The sequence below is a fragment of the Pollicipes pollicipes genome, unplaced genomic scaffold, assembly GCF_011947565.3.
Source record: "Pollicipes pollicipes isolate AB1234 unplaced genomic scaffold, Ppol_2.1 Scaffold_6138;HRSCAF=7277_pilon_pilon_pilon, whole genome shotgun sequence".
In the NCBI taxonomy this organism is placed as follows: domain Eukaryota; kingdom Metazoa; phylum Arthropoda; class Thecostraca; order Pollicipedomorpha; family Pollicipedidae; genus Pollicipes; species Pollicipes pollicipes.
This window is the reverse complement of record NW_023596818.1, coordinates 28,333,655-28,355,592: the sequence shown is the minus strand read 5'-3', so window position 1 is coordinate 28,355,592 and position 21,938 is coordinate 28,333,655. Positions and strand designations below refer to the sequence as shown.

Below are 21,938 nucleotides of genomic sequence, written 5' to 3'. Positions count from 1 at the left end.
ACGGCGGGGCAGATTTGCATGCGTCTGGGGCCACCCGCCGAGCTTTAACCCGCGCACGCGCGTTGTGTACCCCGTCGGGCTCCCCTTCCCCACGGGACTCTCAGCCCACTCGTGGCTGACGCATGCAGCCTGCCCCGGACAAGCGGGGTGTCGCGAGGATGTAGGATGAAGCAAGATTGAGGATAACAGCGACGGATCAGGGTATTGTACAGCAGAATTCGACTTCCCGATGTGTTTTAGTTGTTGCCTGGTAAATTGTAACAGACAGAGCAGAACTTTTCACCCGCGTGTTCTCATAAATCATTATCGGACGAGGCGAATGCCCGCTGTAATGGATGTGCATTGAGGGGTCGTAGTGGTTTGGGTCGCGCTGGGTTTTTCGACTTACATCACGCATTTTTGTCCAGCTGTCAACTCCTGATGCCTGGTCGCGGATTGGTGACACTAATGACTGCCCCACCTCCCTGGCAACGCGGTTAAAATGGTTTCCACGCTGCAGCATAACTTGCAGCTAGACCTGAGCGTAACGTTGCGTTGCTCGCCCCGTCCCTCCTAGCCCTTTCCCCCCCCCCCTCCCGTTACGTTTCGGTTGCGCTCCATAAAAACCTCACTCTCCCGGAGTAGCGTAATTTATGGACAGCTCCATGGAAGATCTCGTATTGCCCCGTTCCTCAGTGTTCACTGGTGGTGAGGCCACTGACTCTCTGCCACTGTGTCCCTGCATGACTGGACGCCAGGTAGCAAGTTTCGTGGCATTGGACGATGCCTGCTGTCAGTGAAGCCCAGCATGCCGGTAGTCGGTAAAGTAATGCATAGAGGTGACCAACCAATGTGGTCAGAAGCCCAGCAGCTTGTCATGAGGGTGTGCCACTGCAGGCCAGTCACGTGTAGCAAGATAAACAAGACTGAACTCAGAAAAAAGTGAGCCCCGGATCACAGCAGCCTGAAGTGCGTGGCTACGCCATGAGAGGATAACAAACGGCACGTGTTTCCACCAGACCAGCAAGGGCTGGAACGCACGGATCCGTGCTATGAAATCAAGAAGGGATCCGCCAATCTGCATACTTATGGCGCAAAACACACTCCAGTTCCGCTGCAAATGCATAAAATAGGAAGAACGAACTACAGCACGTCCACGCATATCACTGCCCCTCTGTAGTTCATCCTGACCTAGTGGGTGGGGCAGAGCAAGGTCATTACGGCGCGGCGTACAAATAAACAGTGCGCCAAAGCCGCCCACCAAACTGGGGCAGGCTCCAGGCTTCCTCTGCTCCATTGCCCATGCCCTCAACCATTGCTCCCTCCGTCCCATAGCCATCGTCGACACAGCCGATCAACATGTCCGCATGTATTCCAGGCGCCTGCTCCACCCAATCGCAGCTCGCCACGTGGCGGCCACGGCGAGCGGGCCGCTCGAGCGGCGCCGGCGCGGCGGCCCGCCGCCGCCCACGAGCGAAGAGCGGGGTCGTCAGCGGCGGCGGGGGCCACGCCGGGCCGGCACTCATACCCGATGTCATGATGATGGAATCAGCACTGAGAGGATTTGATAGCGGCGCGCGCGCACGCGCACGCGGCCGTGCTCGCTAAGTCCGCCGGCAGGGCCGACCCATTGACCTAAGTTCGGCCGGCGGGCCGCTACTTGGTGGAGCTCTCTAGGTAGGCGATCAGATCGGCGCGCTCCCCCTTCTTCTTCAGGCCTGCGAACACCATCTTGGTGCCCGGGATGTACTTCTTGGGGTTCTCCAGGTACACCCAGAGGGTGTCCTTGCCCCAGGTGATACCTGCGGCGAGGGGGCACGACACGGGTAAACGAGGTGGCCCGGGGTGGCTTACGGAACGGCGGGAGACAGGGGCCGAACTCGGCAGCAGACCGGGTTAGACAAGCGAACACGGTCAAACAAGTGGACCGCATACGAAGGGGAACAAGCCAGACAGGGGGTCAGACAAGAGGACGGGGTCTGACGGAGGACCGAGTCAGACAGAAGACCGGGTGAGACAAGGAACAGAGAGACAGTCAGACGACGCTGGGGCAGCGATCGTATTGACAAGACCACCCAGACCCTACACCTGTCCACATGTCCACACATGTCCACGTGTCATGTCCACACACATGTCCATACACACGTTCACACATGCCCGCAATAAAGTGAAGTAGAACCAGTTTTGATGATTCCGGAGTAAGTGTGAGCAGGCGAATAAAATCGCCATTACTATGTCCATGCTACCCCGGTGTTCTACTAGGTGGACGGACATTCGCACCTGGACACTTTCCGCCGATCACCAGTCCGCAAGATATGTGCCCCATACATATATCTCGTCACTGGTTGAGTTTTGGAGTGACACCCACAACATGGCCGCCGCACAATTTTTACTCCTATATTTGGGCCAGTTATTGATTCGGTCTCCCATCATGACGCCTGTGTATCACAGTCCCCTTGAATCAAGTGGATTCTGCGTCACACCTCTCCTAGCGCCCTCACAGGCCACATTTTGTCCCCGGGGGCTATCTGCCTGACCGGTTTTGACACGCTGCGTGCAGCTGACCGGCTCGCACCTTTGCTCTTGTTGGCGTCCGTGTAGGAGAAGCCGGGCGCCTGGCCGGTCTTGCGTCCGAACAGGCCGTTCAGGTTCGGGCCCGTCTTGTGCTTGCCGCCAGCCTCGACAGTGTGGCATTGCGCGCACTTCTGCACGAACACCTTCTTGCCCTTCTCCACGTCGCCCGCGGGAATGTCAGCCATCGTGGATCACCTGCGGCGGCGGCGGCGGCCGGTCAGCGGGGGTGCAAGCGGCGCGGGCGCTGACACAACGCGCACGAACGAGCACTCGCGACGACACAGACCGGGGATGCGGCCTGGGGATGTTGTCAGCAGCGGCCCTGTGTCGCCGCGGCTCAGCGGCTGTGCACAGCGGACGCCCAGCCGGCAGCACAGCCAACAGGAGCGCGCCTGCGGGGGAGCCTCGCGCCGACCCGCGTCGGACCGAGCCGCTGTCCGTCAGCAAGGGTCGCCTACACGGTCCGCGGCGACGGCGGCGCCTCTCAGGCCGGCGACAGGTGACGGCGGGCCGCGCCGGGCCGGCTGGCAGATCACTGACCCAGATGCTGGCGGGTCGGCTGGCCCGGCGCCGGCCGCCTCGCATGCCAGCCGTCTTTATATAGCAGACGGCTCACGGCTATGGAGTCGGTGCGCGCCCTTCACAGCCAGAGCCGGGGACACGCGCAGGCCGCGTCACAGGCCAGGAGATGGGGAGGGGCGGGGGCAAAAAACAATCTGGATCTCTGCGGCACGCAAATGGGCACGCACAGCGTCAATGCATCGAAAAAAACATGTCTCAGCCTAGTCTGCATGTGGTGAAAACCTGCACTCGCGAAGCACGTGTTGTATGCCCCTCAAGAGTACACCGAGGACAGTCATTTCACACCCAGAGGTTAACACGGCAGGCCACGAGCGGTGACGAACGGCCCACAAATGATCGTGCCAGTCACTTCTGCTGGTCATCCATGCGTCTCATTCACGGATAATGCAAGCAGTCAAGCAGCTCCAAGATGGCTTATGTAACGCGAAATTTAGACAGAAATTCGATGTCATTGAGTGAGAAAGGTTGCACTCGCCACTACTAGTCTACGTCCTTTTAATCCAAGCGCATCCGTGCATTGTGCGCAAGGTGAAATGGTAGCACCGTGATTTTGCAAGCACCTGGCTAACCCTGGTGGTTTCATAACCAAAGAGGCTCGCGCACGCGGCTCAACGGTCGGCATACGCGCCAGGTAGGATGGCGTACCGGCAGCTGCACAGCTGCAGAGCTGAGAGCACAGCAGCTGGGCAGATTGGTTGGTAACACGTGCAAAGTTTCGTCTACTTACCGTCTGTTTTAACTTTAACTGTTTTAACCGTTTTGTTTCAACTTCTGTTTAAGGTTCAAAAGCATTTCGGTGCTTAAATCGTGTCCCCACTACGTACCCGCGAGAGGCACCATGCACTGGACCTCGGATCCCACACAAGCCAGCTGGCGACGAACGATTGGCCCCTCCCCCCCCCCCTCCTCAAAAAAACTCCAGCCAGATCCGCCCCTGAGCTCTTTCCATGGACCCCCATAGGTTTATGCATAGCTTGCGCGGAATGCTAGAGTGTCATGCAGCCTCGTTTCTATCGGTTCATACTAACATGATTGGCAGGACTATAGGACAAAAGCCGAGTGGTCAATGATCAAATGAGACCTACCGCACGCGAGTCGTCGAAGGTTTAATATCAACTTGACACGTGTGGGTAGGGATAAATACCGAAATCAAGCTTGGAGAGGCTACATTTCGATATCATCAATACTGACGAATAATCATCAAACTAGAAGATTGTTGAATGGTGAAAGATCTTAAGGCTGATTTCGGCATGGGTAGGTTTAAATATTAACGTAGTCCAGGGTAAAATTTACAAAAGCGTGTCGGACTGCGATATCTGTGGACATGACGGCGCTGATAACACCGCGTTTAAGTTTAGGGACACAAGTTTGATGGCACAAAAAATCGGGCTGAATGGCAAATGAGCATAAATAAAAATGTACCAGGGTAAAATAGGAAAGAAGTAACTGGACTGCTTCATTAAAAAACAAACATGTGCACCACCCGAGAACGAAATTCATGCTTCATAACCATATGTTTAGAAGAGAGCAGGACAAACGAATCATCCGAATATAACCCAAGCCACACACACCGCACCAGCAAACCAGCCTGCTGTCGTAGAGCGCCATCGCATGAGGACAACCAAGGGATTAACGCCCTCTCCACAGAGGGCTTAACGCCCGCTCGCCAGAGGCCGAAGTCCTGACGACTTCGCTCGTCCAGCGTCCCACTGCTGACGTCAGTGGTCACGACTGCGCGGGCAGGCCCACAGCCCTGACCTCGTCGCCGCCGTCACAGGTCAGCCATCGGCGACCTGGACGCCCGCCACGTACCCTGGGGCTGAGCAGCGCGACTCGGCGGCCGCGGACCCCTCGTCTCCCCGCCCCCTTCCCCCCGTCTGACGTCACAGGGGATCCGGCGCAACACGCGATCCTTCCTCGAAGCGTTGCGAAATCCGCCGGGGCGTTCGGGAAGCGAGACCGCGGACGTGAACATTACAGCAGACCTGACGCCCACAGCAGGCCGGCAACAGCAGATCGCTGGCACGCCTGAGTACTCAACTCCGGGTTGACAGCGCACCCGTCCTGTGGTTCCCCACGAAGGCGGAGTGTGCTGGACAGCACCGCATCAGCAAACAGAAACGGAAACGACACGGCAACACGGCTGAAAAGCCGCTGCAGCAGCCTCCCTCACCACGGACAGTACCCTATCTCGATCACGCGGGCGTCGCGTGACCTGGCGGGCTGCGAAGGTCGCACTCGGTGCCGGTCGGACCCGGTGCTCCCGGCGCACACTTGCGCGCACCGCGCCCTCGTAGTCTCCACGCTACGGTACAGCCGAGCGCGGAGCATACGTCGGTCGATGGCACGGCCCGCTCGCCCGCCCACGCTCGAAGGTCGCGTATCGGAGTGCAGGCCGGGCCCGCCCGGCCCTCACCGCTGGAGGGCCGAGCGACGGAGTGCAGGCACGGCCCTCGCTGCATCACCACGGGCTTCGCGACACAACCCCGAGGCACATCGCCAGAACAGAATCTGAGTCCAGGTGTCGAAGTGGAACAGCCAGACATGTCAGCTGTAAAACCGGACACAATTCCCGGAGCTAAGCATGGACACAGTCGTGCCGGGTACATGCCATAAAGCAGGCATATTCCGATGTGAATCGCGGCTGGGAGTGGCTTCACGGTGAGCCGGCACGTGACGGAAGCTTCGCTCGGCCGTGGGCAGGCGAGGTCTGGCCCGCTCGTGGCGGGCCGGCAGCGGCGGGCGCAGGGCCCGCGGTGGGGAGAGCTTAGCAACTGCGACTGGTAACCGGGCTTAGCGCGCTGCAGCCCCGCCGGCCTTAGCACGGCGTAAAACCACATCGAATGATCTCCACCTGTCAAACTCGGCATCCATAAATGTTGTCTGCTTCGTTTTCATTTTTCATTTGCCTGCTCCAGATTCGTAATTGTCCACACGTATTAACGCACCCGTTAATGCATGTCATCAATTCGATAGCGGGATGCACTTGTCCATCCCCCTCCCCTTGGGAGCTTCTACGTCAATGCGCCCATGGTGATAGGGAAGACCCGCATTGGCCGGCGCAATCAGAACGTCACCGGCCAGCATGCCAGCAGAGCAGAGGCGTTGCGTTGCTACATGAGTTGGGGAGCTGAGCAGCGAAAGCTTACGAAATCTACCCCCAGAACACGTCAACAAACGGGTTCATTGCTGGATTTCCCCTGCTCTCTTCGCAAGGTTTGTAGGAGGGAGCTGGAGCCCCCTCCCAGAACTGAATAGGAAACTACGTCTCGGCAGCAATCTTGCACCGCCTCGCACCGCTCAGACATGCACTGGGGACCACGGAGCTCAAGCCGCCCGCACGGACCCCGTGACCGAGCGCCACAGCCACACAAGAAACCGTCACGGGCCCAGAACGACTAACAGATAGCAGACAGCAGCGTGGATTACAGGACCATCGAGTGCCAGTGGCAGCCGTGGTCTCCCCGACACCAGACCAGCACAAACGACGGTGCGATGACGATGACAGATGACAGATGACAGCAGGCAGTAAAGTAGCCTTTTTCTCAAGGACCCGTTGAAGCGCACGGAACATCGCACAAAAAACGTCTGCACCCATCTTAATAGGAGCATCATTGATCAGCCACACCAAGCCTTCTGAATATCTGAGGATGTAGCACACAAAAAAACAGTAGATTTCTTGCCGGGCAGCAAACCGCCATACCCTAATGACCTAGTACTGAGACCAGATTTTGGATTTGGCAAAGCCCGCTTCAAAAGTAAAATTTGGTTCCCAAGGCTGGGTAGTTGAGGATGGGAACACGAACAGGTTGACCTAGATACAACAAAACTGCACTTGTGACGTACATCAGATATTTAAAATCATGGCTTGCATGGATCCAATAAACTGCACTGCAAATTCCGCAATGATTTAGATGTTGAAATAGTGTCGACTGACCCTACCTCAACCGTATTTGACCTCACGCGTTACGTAACGCGTGACCCAGTTTCACGCACATTCTTCGAACCACGCCTCACAAAAACAAGAAAAATAACCGCAGCCTCACTCGTGCGAGGCCCAACCGACGAGCTGGACAGCTGACTGGTCACTCACTGCTTTTTTGGTAGGGAAGTCCGTGGGAGAGATCGTGCGATCGCCTCCACCCCACACCCTGCAGGCCGGAAAAAGACTGAGCGCAGGAGCGCCAGCTGACCCGGCCGCCGGCCAATCCTAGAATCGATAGCGGATGACGCAACGAGCCTGACGTCACAGGCGTTTCTGGTGGCCACGCAAGACTATAGTTTCATGTCGCGACGACAGATGGCAGGGTGATGTATGCGCATCGAAACAGGAAGGAGCGCCACAAACGCGTGCAATGCAAATTTTGCTTCATTCCGTCACCATCAGACCGATCTCTGATCCGAACAAGAACAAACGTGGCTGATCCGAAACCGCGCGGTTACTTGGCAATTTCTCCACGTTATTGAACAAAGTTCAGACCATGCATCTGACGACCGTTTTCAAAAATAGGTCCGTGATCTTCGCAAAGCATTTTCATTGCATCCGCACCGGCAGACAGACAGGCGGCAGAGGTGGCGTGGAGGCAAACGGAGACAGGTGGGTAGTGGCCAAAAGAGTGCAGACTATCCTTATCACAGGAGTTACGATATTCCTGCGCTGATGTATGTTAGAGACAATGATGAAATAGCCGCCACAAAAATGAGACATAACAAAAAAGACATAAGTCTGACCTGGCATGCACCCAAGACAAATGTGAGGTGGCCCATTCCTTGCTATCAGATCCACTACGCTCTTTAAACGTCAACACTCGGCAAATGATACACAAGGCCAGGTGTACCGATGAGGATGTTTACACGACCTCAGGCGTAAGCTGTGAGGAGCGACACACCATTATCAGCTGTTGAAAATCTTGAAGCATTGGAAGAGCGAACACCTGAGCCGCGTACAAAACAAGGCAAAGTCCTCTCCCAGTGGCGGCCTTTTCAAGGAAAATTTCGCAAAGGCATTCATCCCTAAGACGAACAGCACTTGTCACATCCGTCTGTGATTCGGTGATGATGACTGGGCTTTGGGGCGCACAGACGACAGTGGCCATATGGCAAATGATGCCAAGAAAACATTCAAATGCAGAAACGGATGAGCCATTGATTAGTGGGGACAAGAAATTCATTCTCGATGAAAAGCCCTTCCTGTGCTGTCCCACTTCAGGGCATGAGAGTGGCCTCGTTTTGATTATGGTTCGATTGTCTTGTCAGTCATCATTTGCGTAAGTCGGTTCATTTTTTGTCGCCATACTGTCATGTAACAAGCGAAAATGAGTATCGACGACACTGCAGGCAACGCAGTGATACAATTGAGGCTCACGGCTGACTTAAGATGACTCGACGGGGGATAGGAAATTTCAATTGTCACATATCTTGAAGAGCTAATTCCTGACAACGACTGAGCGCGACGTTATCTCCTTACCTCTCAAAGCTAAATGCATTTGATGCACCGTACAATTAATCGAGCGAGGCCGGCCAAATGTGATGTCACGTGAAACTCACGTGTAGGATCAACCGATCAGTAACGACGTACACGTGACATGCCTACGATACGTCCAAATGACTCATATTGTTCCGTAATATACACATCTCAACCAACCCTTCCGCCTCCCGTGGGGTCTGTTCCCGTCGCTCCTAAGAAAGGCAAAAACAAACATAAAACCATGGGTTAGTTGCCTGCAGCCTTCTCCAAGTTCCTCCGAACACCACTCTTCATTTGCGAGGCATAAGGGGCAGGACTGATGTGTTTTGACTAGTTTTTAGGTTGGACGAGCCACGGGAACGATTAATTAACATGGAAGAGCTTCGAGGAGGTGAGCAGAGCAATGGGAACGGATCAGACACCTACCACATATGCACGTGCCAACGCCGTACCAAAAACTGTGGGGCCTTACAGCTGATCGCGGGCATTCGAGTAACGCAGATGGCGGCCGAAAACTGCAAACGAAATCGACGTAAGCCACCGTCAACCACTCGCCCCATTCATGCAAAACGCGTTGGCTGGTCAGTTTAAAGCTCGCCTGGTAGTGGGATCCTAGTGTTTGCAGATCATTACTTGAATGGGCATCCAATCTGCCACCAAAAAGGTCCAAACACGTGATAATGTGCTTAACGCCCAATAACGCCCAAAGTGGCCTCATATTTAATCTATCATGCCAGGCATATCGCACCAACCCGTCGTGGAGAGCTGGCGGTCGTGTCCGGGTGACCAGACACCTTACGTGGGAATCGACCGTGCGCAAAATTAACCTCGAACTCGCTGAGAATGCCTCTCCCTGCGCGAGACGAGAGCACTCCCACTGAGACAACTTGCCACGCTGGGTTGCACACCAGCGTAAATACAGAAACTCGACACCAACTGCTGACCAATACCAGCAACTTTCCTCGGAACACGGACGATTCTTCCCAACAGGTGTATTTTCAGTACATTTCACTTGACGATGCGGGGTGTGGGAAGTAGTGTTCACGCTTTCACGGCGAATTTCCGCATGGGGAACGCCCGAAGCCGGTGCAGCTCCTTCTTCGTCTTAAGCGACTTCTCGTGCTTCGACAAAGCCTTGCGGATCGCACGCGTCTTCTTGGGCCGCAGGTCCTTCGGGATGTGCTTCTTGTTCTTGTAGAACTTGCGCACGTTCTCCTTGATCGTCTGGTTGATGACGATGTTGACGCGAGCGATGTTCTTGCGCACGATGCGGATCTTGGAGAGCTTGCTGGCGGCGCCACCGGTCACCTTGGCCACGCGCAGGGCGGCCAGCTCAGTCTTCAGCTCCTCCAGCTGCTTCGTCAGCTCCTCCTTCTTCTTACCGCGCAGTTCGTGGCACTTCATTGTGTCCGTTTACTGCGGACAAGAAAGAAAAACGACGAAGTCAGTTTCAAGCGTGTATTTCTGACTCAACACACCAACATCTTACATCCATCATTTAAGAGCACAACGAAATAACATCTTCGAAGAGGGCACGGGTAACACCTGGGATAGCGAGTCTTGCAAGCGCGAGTAACAGGGCATTTAGTCGCGCAGGAGGGCACGGGATATACACATTTCATGGCAGGTGGTCCACAAACGTCGTGCACAGTGTTAAAAACATTTGGCCGCTTGGGTAGCAGGGTAACGACATAATTTAACGGCATTGCGCTCCAGTTGGGGTTTACTGCCCCTTGCTCCTCTCCCGGCTTGGGATTGGCCAATCAGTATCGAGGCGGACGGGAAAGCGGTCAACCTAGCACCCAGGCGCCTCGGACTTGGCCAAACGACCGCGCAGTTCAGATGTCTGGGTTCGCGGTCAACAGACCAGACGTCAGCAGAATGGTATGAGTGTGGAGAGCACTGGTGTCCAAGTCTCGCAGGAGGAACTTATATTTACATCTTACATAACCAACAGGGTGAATGGGATGCTGGTGGTGCTTCACTGCGCATCTGGTATCATAAACTGTGGCATGTTATTGGTTTTGTGATTGCTTTTTTGTACCACCTGCTGCACTCATATGGCTCATTTCTATTTATCACCTGATGCTGCAGCCAAAACTGCTATGAAAAATGCATGCCACATCATCATGCCTACACAGCATCCACCAAAGGGCACACTCCCCAATACACCAAATTCATTGCATGCATCTAAATGTGTGCATAATAAAACAGCTGACAATTTGGGCTGCAAATAAGAACATGCAGACCAAGAACAGTGTTTTACTTCATGCAGAAACACTGGCATGTCTGCAATGGGCTTAACTGGATATCAGAAGACTTGCTGAGTTGAGTTGTGCCTACCCCCCTCATCAAAATATAATTTGTATGCCCAACATTCTATGCCACTTCCTAATCTGGCTTCCTTTGAACCCAATGTTGTGATCCAAATTAATGATACAGAATTGCATTGAGTTGAAATACAGAGTTGCATTCACATGAACACCAAAAGGGCTGCATGAAAAAGTAGAATATAGTGGATGATTCCCATAGCTCACTAATGAACAAAATTGTTTTCATCATACACTGGGAGTCTCATGGCAGATTCTATGTGAATGTGAAACATTTTTCTGAAAGCAACATGTTCTGTGCACATTTGATCAGTACAACAGAAGGTACAAAAAACATTTGAACCTAAAACTTTTTCACAATTAAAAGGCTGGATGTGTGGTATGTAGCACACAGAAAATTAAAGGTGGAATGGCACCTTGGCACTTTCTTGTTTTATGCTATGCCATCAACAATAATTGTATGCAGGGTAAACTTGGATAACTTCAATTGTGGTTCTTCCAATGCGCTGCAGAGGCGAGCACATTTACTTCAGACACCGCATGTACATTTCATTTTAAGGCTGTTGGTGCCATCTCTTGCAACCATCAAGTCTACCACACTTGCACACTACTTCATTGTAAATTGACTTGTGCTCATATGGGTACCCCAACCAAAACACTGAAAGTGATCCCATCAGCAAAAATGTCTACAAATGAACATTATTGCAAATATTTGCAAAAACTAGAAGCTTTCATCCCATTTTGTTGGACACAGATCAGGTAGGGCATGGGCCTCAGGGCATGTCAAGTGTAATGTGCCATAGGTAATGATCATCATATGTCGTGATTGGAAACTGCACAGACAGTGTGACATGATCATAGCAAAAAGTGATGGAAGCACTGATACAAATGTTCAGTCCACATTTGCTTTTCCCAACTTTACCGGCATGTCACTTTTCTATAGATGTAAATAAATGTCAAATAATTCTGCAGATGCCAAATGCACTGCGTCTTATACAGCTAACCATAAAACTAATGATGTAAGCATATGGTTATGGTCATTAATTGCCTGCCTTGTTCATTAGTTAGTGCACCTGCCCTTTCATACCCCATCCTAGTGGGATCACAGGCGTGGCCGGAAGCCCATGGCAGCAGCCATGCTTAAGCTCAGGTGATCTCAGAGAGCAGAGCAGGATGGAGGGCATGACAGATGGTGCCTAGCATTGTGGCACATCATACTTTTGCCACCATATTCTGTTGTTAAACTAGATTTGCATAATCAGATGGTAGGGAATCGGGCTTACACAACATGCACTGCATAGCGAGCCCTGATCTCAGAAACACATCCATTAAAAAAGATTAAATGTTTTTAAAATTGTAATTGAACAGAGCAGCATGAGAGGCATGCTGGCAACTCACCAGATGCTGAGCAGTTTCTTTGCCTTAACTGGTCATGGAGCACAACATAGTTAATTCTTAAATCACAAGCCCAGATGTGAACGACCCAAGCTTACCAGCGGTTCTCAATACAATGCTCAATTTTCATTCACAAGCAAGACAAAAATGTTAGTGGTGCCATTCACACCAATCTGCCAATATTCCAAGTTTCCATAAAGCACTTTGATGCACCATGTTATTTTTTAAGATGACAGATATTCAGGGAGCTGGTGCCAACCCCTTGACCTGTAGCCATTTTGCTGCTATGTATAGTCTGGAAATTCACAACTGTGTGGATAATAAAAACAAATCAGCTTCACAAATCACACTGATCAATGATGCTCATAACCAGTCTCAACCTGTCAGAAAAACTACACAGGCCAATATTTGAAAAATACAAACTTTACAACAGCAACTGATTTAGGTAAAAAATGGCTTGGCGAACAAAAAACAATCGATGTGTGTGCAGGGCAGGGTCAAAATATGGATGTCCGCATCCTGCTGGGAATATCACCGTGAGTGCACACTTCCAGAACTCATAATCCCCAACAGCACTGTATAATTTCTTACTCGTGCAGCTAGTTGCTACTACCTTTCCTCTACACCAAACTTATGTTAAAAAGTTAACTCGTACATGAAACGGCTAACTCGCGCATAACCCGACACGCGAGTTGTGAGTTACCTTCCCACCTATGAAACAAACACTGGAAATGCGCCACATGTGTCCACACACTCAAAACGCCATACCTGCGGAGCAGCACCCCGCAATGAGTCCGAAATTTGACTCTAAGACACGCAACAGTTCTAAAAGCTTGCAATGCAAGTGGTCCCCACACAAATAACTCGAGTGATAGATTACTTACCTTCCTCCCAGTGCTTTGCACCCGGCCTGGCGGAAGTTGGCGTCTAAAAGGGGAGGGCTCCTGTGGCCGTTGGATTCTATTCGTCTTCGTTTCTGGTTAGATTCAAATTCAGAAAAAGTAACAAAGATGTTTAAATAATTGTCCAAGTTGCCTAAAGAAAAATTCACAACTTTTCTCTCAGCTGTATATATGGTTTGAATCGTGTTGCCAGAAAAGCTTCAGGAACTCAGCTCTATTTTCAAGGCACATATGGCGCAAATATCCTATATTGGACGAATATTAAATACCGTGAATAGGTACTGAGCAGTAACCTAAGCGCAGAGTAGCGCGCAATTTGGGGATTCGGGGTCTGTGGCGGTGTCTTGCGTTCCCCGTTAAGGCAAGTGGGCAGGGATGGTGATATGTATTCTTCTAAAAGGGCCCTGCACCCTCGAAGCTGGATTGGCCCCATATGTTGATGTGAGCCCCTCCAGCAGTATTGCTGGCATATTTGTTAAAAAATGAAGTTGGATTTCACTTAAAGTTAGCGTTTATTAGGCATCATCCAATGACCAGGCCTGTTGCCCTACCAAAATGTATGATTACTTTCTAACTGATAAAAAAATATGAGATGAAATTTTTTCACCAAAGTCAAACAGGCAGAACTCATTGAAAAGTGTGATTTGGTGTGTGGCTGCATTATCAGGCTGTTGGCTATGCTGTTCCCAATAATTCATACAAGCAGATGTTCTTGCTTGTGGGCCTGTGTATGTGGAATGGGTCTATTTTGCTGACATGGGCTATGGGCAATCTAGTTGCCAAAAATATACCCTCCTGCATTTGATGCCTATACAACACTTGTTACCTGAACATGGCTTTGGCATGCAGGAAATAATTCCTGGCTAAACTATTTTGAACATCAAATTACTCTATGTAAAAATATTTGAAGCATTTTTCCTGAAATAAATTCTGCTACATCATAGGTTCCTTGAATCATTGGTTCTGTAGCAGCCAAACTGGGTGGTGACTATGTGAGCAGCCTCCTGCACATGGATTTACTGAACTGATCTGCTAAAATCATTGCCACAATTTTTATGCTACACTGGGTATGTTTGGCAACATGCACTTTTTGCACTCTGTCAGAAAATCCCATGCTCATCCCATCACCTCCTATGTGCCCTTGGGGAATCACCTTGTTTAGGTGCGTGGTGCAGAAGGGATGTGAGGTGTGAAGTACAGGATAGCAAATAGGCAAGCTTCATAAAACAAGGAAAGGCAATTGGATGCTCTATGTGATAGCCCATACCATGTCTACCTACCTATCATTGCATGTTCATGAGATACACTATTTTCAGAGGACCCCAAGACTGGCTTAGAGACCATTAAGGCATGATTATAAAAAGAAAAATATGATTAAGATGTTGCAATCTTTGGGTAGATATATGTCTACATAAAGATCTTTAATAAAATGCAAATAAAATAGTAAACCAAAAATAGTCAACTCTAAGGGACATCATTTCTGTTTTGTATGCCTGCTTGGATTGTTTTTTGCTGCTGGTGTTTTGTTTAGGGTTTGGAATGTTTTGGATGGATGAAATTGACATTGACATTGTAGTTGACAATGACATCCGACATTGGGGCCTTAGCATATTGCATACTAGATGCGTACATGACTTGGGTCCATGAAATTTGTGCTGGTGGCATATAGCAAGGCCTTGTCTGTATACAAAATTTGACTGTCACACACAAGCTCAGTGTAGAAAAGCTGGATGTTTCCTGGTATAATGTATACCAGGAGATTTTGTACCCCAGGATTGTGACTAGGTATAATGTGCTATTTTGTACTCTATCATGATGCAACAAGAAAAGCCATGGGAAAAATTCATTTTACCTCTTTGTGTCAGGACAAAATATAATCAGAAGGTGCAATAGCTTGAGACTTCCTGCTTCCATCAGGAGCCATATATTGATATCTGCAAGAGCACAAATCTTGCACCCACAAGACTAAGATGCTCAATGACAAGCAGCCTGTGTTGCCACCTAGGCATATGATCATAACCATGTTAGGAAATGTGAAAAATGAAGCGTGTGAATGTTGAATAGAATCACCTTTGAACAATGCAGGGAAATGAGAAATGAGTACCAGAATCAGCGCCGGTCTGTAGATTAGCAAAGCGCTCACTTCCTATGCCCTATGCAGACTAACTCAAGCTTGAACATGACGTAACCTACCATTGACGATAAACTGCATTAATTGCCAAGGACTGCAACAAACATCCATAGAAAGCCGCAGGACCCAATCACCTGCAAAATGGCCGCCTGCCCAGGTGCCACTGCTGTGTCCATGGCAATGCAAACAAAAGAATTGCTCGCAATTCAACATCGGAAATGTCCCAACTATTCAGTGGCTTGCGCCTGCCTCCCAGCTCAGGTTGGAGGTTGAACATAGCAAAGCTCTCCAATTGGTTTTAATGATTCACCTCCTCATGGACTGGTTTGTCAAGAGCCTAAATATTCTGCTCGCGCTTATGCCTTGAACAGATTTGTAGACATTTGGAGGGAAGCTGTATAGAGATGGGCATCACGCTCATGAAGAGTGACTTATTTGTACTCATACAGAGCCGCCATGTGGCCTGGATTTTTGGCCACTGCCTGGTATCCGGAGTACAAAAATGTTACGGCAGCTGTGGCTCTAAACCACGTTAAATTTGTCACTGAAGGGTGTGAAATTAAAGCTGGTAATTCCGGCTTTACAAAGATACCCTTTTAAGTCGAAAAACGTTGCTATAAATAAAAAAACTGTTCGGAGGCGGCCATCCGACTCCGGCAAAAACACCAGGACACCAGAATAACATGAACCCATAACTTTGGCCTGGCAAATTAAGGAGAAGGGTTCATTAGGACAAAAACATAAATTAATTGCAATATAAATGGTCATATTTCACAATGACATGGGTTAAAGCATATCAAAATCAATTACTACCATGCATTATCCGCCGGAGTCAGCGGAGTGACTGACTCCGATTTCTTTTGGGCGGCCTGCACGGGTCTGGCAGGCATTGTACGGTAGCGTCGGCTGGGCAAATCGGTTAAGAGTACTGCCTGTTTTTATTGTTTGGGTGGGACGTACAGGGCCTCGTGTGTTGATCGGGAGTGGGAAGGTGGAGAGCACGTAGGTTTAGCTGTTTTTAAAACCAGTTGGCTGGAAGAGCGCGGGTAGCGTGAACGTGGTGGAGCGTGAGCAGCGTGATCGTGATGGAGTATGAGTAGGTGGCCGTCTGTGGCAATTTGGAGAGTGTATAAGCCCGATGTGTAATTACCCTCTGTTTTGGAGCGTGTACACACAGAGCCTTTCATAAGTTGCGAACCAATGTATATGCGCATGTTTTTCATAGTACGGAGTATGAGACTGTGTTGTTTCAGTGTGCCATGTTTGATACTGATGTTTCCTTTCATTTAAAGTGCTTTTATATGAATTGCTACATATGAGAAGTGGCTCTTTTGTTGAGTTGAACCCATTGTACTATTATCTCTCAAAGGGAAGCCTAATTAAGGCTGTAATGACCTGCAGTTCTTGGATAATTGTATTCTCCACAATAGGAAATGTGTATTCTGCTGCCAGGAAAATCTTTGGAATTTCCAACACTGCGCCAGATCCTGCTTTGTGTCCTGTTCATTACTAAAATATTGTTTGATAGACTCAGCCACACATTGGACTGCACATGAAATACTGAAAACCATTAAAGCATGTTAGAACATGATGTCAGTATCGGAAATTTCAAAATATTTTTGTATGGTAGCAGGGCACAAATTTTCCAAAGAGGAGTGCAAAATTTCCAAGTGATGTGATTCATTACACTTTTATTTAGGTTATCTTGGTGAGATTACAGTATATTGAGTGGTACTCGACAGAAACACCACTTTTCATTCACAGCAATCCATGTAAAAGTACTTCAAATGAAAGAAAACATCAGTTTTAAACATAACATGCTGAAGCACCACAGTCACCAATGCTTATAACATGAAATTCATGCACATATATGTGGTATGTGATATGTGATGTCATGATGACATCATACAGAAACCCCGGAAGTTGACTGAGCTATGTTAGCTAGCATGTGACTTCACTTTAACAATCACTGGTCTTGGTGGTTTTTTGTGACACCCTCCCCTTATGTCTTACACAGCTCTCACATGGCTCTGTAGCATTTAGGCAGTTTGGTATTGAGTGGTGTTTATGCAACAGTAGGCTCTCTGTTCATCAAACATCAAATTTATTCATTTTATTTCAGGTGGCAGCAAACTGATGAATGGCATCAGATGACTGCACGCTCAGTCATGGCATCAGTGAAACTGGAAGTCATGACAGTGAATCAGGAAACATTGCCACTAGCTGACCAGGAGTCTGCAGAAGCGGCCCTCAGTAAGCCGCCAAAAACATCCATGCTGATGTCGGCGCTGACGGCGCCGCCGAAGACACGGAGCCAGCCGGGCGCGGTGTCCGAGCCGGCCACCGCGCCTCCGTCCACACGGCGGCTGCTGGTGATGCGGGCCTCGTCGCCCCCGGACGGCGGCGGGGAGCGGCGGCCGGCCGGGCCGCGCCGGCAAGTCCAGCTGCAGGTGACGGCCGTTGGCGGCCGCGTCCTGGCGCTGCCCGTGGTGGTCGGCCGGACGGCTGGTGCTGAGAGCCCCCCGCAGCGCGCCGCGCCCTCCAGCAGACCGACGCCATGCTGGCTGGAGAAGGACAGCCCCGGCAAGGCTGACCGCGTCGCCGCCGGGCTCGAGACCGATCCCAAGCTGGCCGCCGAACCGGCCGACTCCGAGGGCGAGGAGGCTGGCGCTCCGCAGACGGTGGCTGCGGAGGAGGAGGTGGGAACGGCGGAGGAGGCGGGAGCGGTGGCGGAGGAGGGAACGGCGGCGGAGGTGGGGGGAGCGGCGGCGGCGGACGAGGTCGAACAGACAGAGGAGCGGCTTGGGACGGGACTGGAGGAAGTCGAACCGGCGGTGCAGGAGGAGCCAGGACTGGAGCTGGAGAAGGTCGGGCCGGTGACGGAGCAACGGCCGGCCTCGCACATCGTCCTGCAGGTGGAGCGCAACGCGTCGGAGCCGACGCCGACCGCGGCCGGCGAGCACCATCTGATCGTGAGCGTGGACGACGGGTCGGACGCGGTGACGCTGCTGGTGGACCGCCTGGAGGAGGACGGCGTGTACGAGCTGGCGGGGCCGGCGGCGTCCGACTGCGAGCTGCTCGAGCTGTGGGCGTGCGGCACCGACGGCGGCGAGCAGCGGCCGCTGGAGACGGTGCGCGAGGTGGACCTGGTCGACATCCGCGCCGTCTGTGAGACGTGCGGCTGTGCCATCAGCCACTACATGGTGGGCCTGCTGGCGCGCGAGGACGGCTCCGAGTACGGCTACCGCTGCCGCATGTGCCAGAGTGTGTTCCGCGACGTGGACGACATGGCCTGTCACATGGACTCGCACCGCTCGCCGGCCGACACGCGGTGTCGTTTCTGCTCGTGCGGCCTGCAGAGCCTCCGCCAGGCGGCCAACGCCCGGACGTGGGTGTGCCACGCGTGCAAGCTCACCTTCGGCACGCGCCAGGAGATGCTGAAGCACCGCGAGCAGCACCCGCTCAAAGAGCGCTTCCCGTGCGAACTCTGCGACAAGGCGTTCCAGATGAAGGTCCAGCTGGAGGTGCACATGCGCTCGCATCTGGGCCACAAGCCCTACTCCTGCGACATGTGCCCGGCCACCTTCGTGCAGCCGAGCCACCTCATCAACCATCGGCGCACGCACACCGGCGAGCGGCCGTTCTCGTGCGAGCAGTGCGGCCGCGCGTTCGTGCAGCAGGGCCACCTGAAGGCCCACCTGCGCACGCACACGGGCGAGCGGCCGTACAGGTGTGACGTGTGCGACCGCGCCTTCCGCCAGTCGGGCCAGCTGACGGCGCACCGTCGGCTGCACGAGAGCGGCACCGTCTACCGCGTGCGTCGGCAGCACGGCGAGCCGATCGACCCGCAGGAACTCACCTGCAGGGAGTGCGACAAGCGCTTCAAGGCCATCAAGGACCTGCGCCGGCACATGCTGGTGCACAGCGGCGGCACGCACGAGTGCGCCATCTGCCGGCGCTTCTTCAAACGTTCAGACCACCTCAAGCGGCACATGCGCCAGCACGACAAGCCGGCGCGGCCGGCCCGACCGCGCGGCCGTCGGCGCAAGGCGAGCGCGGAGCGCGGGCCGACGGGCGCCGACCCCCGTGGCCTCGCGCTGCTCGACAACATCATCGACGGCGTGCTGGAGGTGGAGGGGGACGCGTCGTGGACGCCGCCGGCGGGCGAGAGTCGGGGCGCCGCCGACTCGGACGCCGGCGACGTGGAGGCCGAGACGCTGAAGGAGGCGTTGCGCGGCTGGAAGCGACGGGTGTGTCTGTCCGACCGGCGCCCGCGGCGCGCGCACCTCAGAGACGCAGCGTGCCCCGAGCGAGGAGGACGACGGCGACCTGCGCGGCTGTAGTCGGCGACCGGTCAAGGAAGAGGACAGCGAGGAGGAGGAGGAGGAGGAGGAACGGTCCCTGAAGCTGGAGATGGACAGCATGACGTGGGCGGGGGACGACAGTGCGGGCCGGGCGACCAAGGCCGAAGAGCCGGGCGACCACGAGCCGGTGGCGGCCGACGGATCCGACCTCATCTGGGTGACGTTGGACGAGGACGAGGCTGAGGAGTCACCAGCGCCCAGGGCGCAGCGGAGGCGCCGGGCGCCGGCCGGTCCGGCTCCGGGGCTACGCGCCTCCCGACGCCGCACCGCCGGCAACCGGGCGGCTGATGTGGGCGTCAGTCTGAGCAGGAGCCGCAGAGGCCGCGCGCCCAAGCGGTGATGCCCGGGCTGTTGGGGTGGGAGCTCATCGCGGGCTCATGCTAGTGAGGCTAGATATTAGATGTTACGTTAGTGGTATCTGTGCAAGGCAGGAGCCCTGCGTGGGTTTGTCGACAGGCGTCAATATTCTCGCTGCGGCATTCGTGCGGCATGCTTCGATCGTTGTGTGGATGGATCGATGGCGCGGCTTCGGTGGTTGCTGCACCTCTGCCGGTCGGTGTTGCTTGTTAATACAGTCACATGTATTGCCTTGTCGTCAAATATACGGCAGCAATGTGTTCGGTGATCCCTTTGTCATGCTGAAGCCGTTCGTACAGGGCCGCCATCTTGGCACGCCGGGCGTATTTATATGGGCCGGTCGCTTCGTGTTCAGGATTCGGAAGTGAAGCCAGCCATGTGCATGTAAATCCGCTGCAGGCTGACTGACTCATGACGCTTGCGTGCGTGACTTTAAAGGTCAAGCATATGCTTTTCTGTCTGGGGTCAGTTTGTTGCGCAGGCTCAGAAAACTGTACTTGTAACGTTGTCTTAAAGTGTTTGTCACTTATGTTGGTATGCGAAAGATTCGTCCGGTATCGTAACTTAACAGGCTAACCGGACGGTTCTTTACAGCCGGTTAACAGATCACAAGCAGCGCACAGCACCATGTACCAGGCCGACGTGGGATGTACCCTGTACCAGGCCGACGTGGGATGCACCCTGTACCAGGCCGACGTGGGATGTACCCTGTACCAGGCCGACGTGGGATGTATCCTGTACCAGGCCGACGTGGGATGTACCCTGTACCAGGCCGACGTGGGATGTACCCTGTACCAGGCCGACGTGGGATGTACCCTGTACCACGCCGACGTGGGATGTACCCTGTACCAGGCCGACGTGGGATGTACCCTGTACCAGGCCGACGTGGGATGTACCCTGTACCACGCCGACGTGGGATGTACCCTGTACCAGGCCGACGTGGGATGTACCCTGTACCAGGCCGACGTGGGATGTATCCTGTACCAGGCCGACGTGGGGTGTACCAGGCCCAGACGTGGGATTTACCCAGGCCGACGTGGGCTGTACCCAGGCCGACGTGGGATGTACCCAGGCCGACGTGGGGATGTACTCAGGCCGACGTGGGATGTACCCAGGCCGACGTGGGATGTACTTGTACCAGGCCCAGACGTGGAATGTGCCCAGGCCGACGTGGGATGTACCCAGGCCGACGTGGGATGTACCCAGGCCGACGTGGGGATGTACTCAGGCCGACGTGGGATGTACCAGGCCGACGTGGGATGTACTTTGTACCAGGCCCAGACGTGGAATGTGCCCAGGCCGAGTGGGATGTACCCTGTACCAGGTCCAGACGATGTGGATGTACCCAAGCCGACGTGGGATGTACCCAGGCCGACGCGGGATGTACCCAGGCCGACGTGGGATGTACCCTGTACCAGGCCCAGACGTGGGATGTACCCAGGCCCGAGTGGGATGTACCCAGGCCGACTGGGATGTACCTGGCCGACGTGGGATGTACCTGTACCAGGTCCAGACCGATGTGGATGTACCCAAGCCGACGTGGGATGTACCCAGGCCGACGCGGGATGTACCCAGGCCGACGTGGGATGTACCCTGTACCAGGCCCAGACGTGGGATGTACCCAGGCCGACGTGGGATGCACCCAGGCCGACGTGGGATGTACCCTGGCCGACGTGGGATGTATGGCCTCCGGTAGTGCATAGCTTTTTGTTGCGCTTGGCAGACACTTCACACCTTTGAAGGCACCAGCAGTAATCGGTCAAAATGTTGACGCTTCTCCAACCTTGCTGGCGTTCCTCTATCACCGGAATGCCCTGGTGAAAGTGTAGTCCTGCTGTTTACCGAGGTCCCCATAGT

At 53.2% G+C, this 21,938-nt stretch overlaps 2 protein-coding genes across 4 annotated transcripts; one reads left to right on the top strand and one right to left on the bottom strand.

Moving 5' to 3' along the window:
* Positions 1-1,443: 1,443 nt before the first annotated feature.
* LOC119106468 (cytochrome c) lies at positions 1,444-13,309 on the bottom strand. Of its 3 annotated transcripts, none has more exons than XM_037230111.1 (3): positions 13,212-13,293; positions 2,555-2,748; positions 1,444-1,781 (listed from the first exon to the last, which is right to left on the bottom strand). In XM_037230111.1, exons 2-3 carry the CDS (start codon positions 2,736-2,738, stop codon positions 1,636-1,638), a joined length of 330 nt encoding a protein of 109 aa, XP_037086006.1. In that variant the 5' UTR covers positions 2,739-2,748; positions 13,212-13,293; the 3' UTR covers positions 1,444-1,635. The 3 variants fall into 3 exon arrangements, with proteins under 3 accessions (XP_037086006.1, XP_037086007.1, XP_037086005.1); XM_037230112.1 differs by lacking the exon at positions 13,212-13,293 and adding an exon at positions 7,229-7,363; XM_037230110.1 differs by lacking the exons at positions 1,444-1,781; positions 2,555-2,748 and adding an exon at positions 9,578-10,018 and having other exon boundaries at positions 13,212-13,309.
* LOC119105535 (zinc finger protein 3 homolog) lies at positions 12,832-20,064 on the top strand. Its single transcript, XM_037228997.1, has 4 exons — positions 12,832-12,863; positions 17,909-18,015; positions 18,124-19,490; positions 19,654-20,064. The coding sequence occupies exons 1-4, from the start codon at positions 12,832-12,834 to the stop codon at positions 20,062-20,064; spliced, it is 1,917 nt and encodes a 638-aa protein (XP_037084892.1).
* The last annotated feature ends 1,874 nt before the right edge of the window (positions 20,065-21,938 follow it).

What these genes read in the sequence shown, in the direction of transcription:
- LOC119106468 (XM_037230110.1), bottom strand. Translation starts at nt 10,006, where the DNA reads ATGAAGTGCCACGAACTGCGCGGTAAGAAGAAGGAGGAGCTGACGAAG.
- LOC119105535 (XM_037228997.1), top strand. Translation starts at nt 12,832, where the DNA reads ATGGATGTCCGCATCCTGCTGGGAATATCACC. An exon ending in ATCCTGCTGGGAATATCACC is followed by an intron (nt 12,864 to 17,908) that starts GTGAGTGCACAC and finishes GCCCTCCAGCAG; the next exon opens with ACCGACGCCATGCTGGCTGG. An exon ending in TCATCGACGGCGTGCTGGAG is followed by an intron (nt 19,491 to 19,653) that starts GTGGAGGGGGAC and finishes CGCACCTCAGAG; the next exon opens with ACGCAGCGTGCCCCGAGCGA.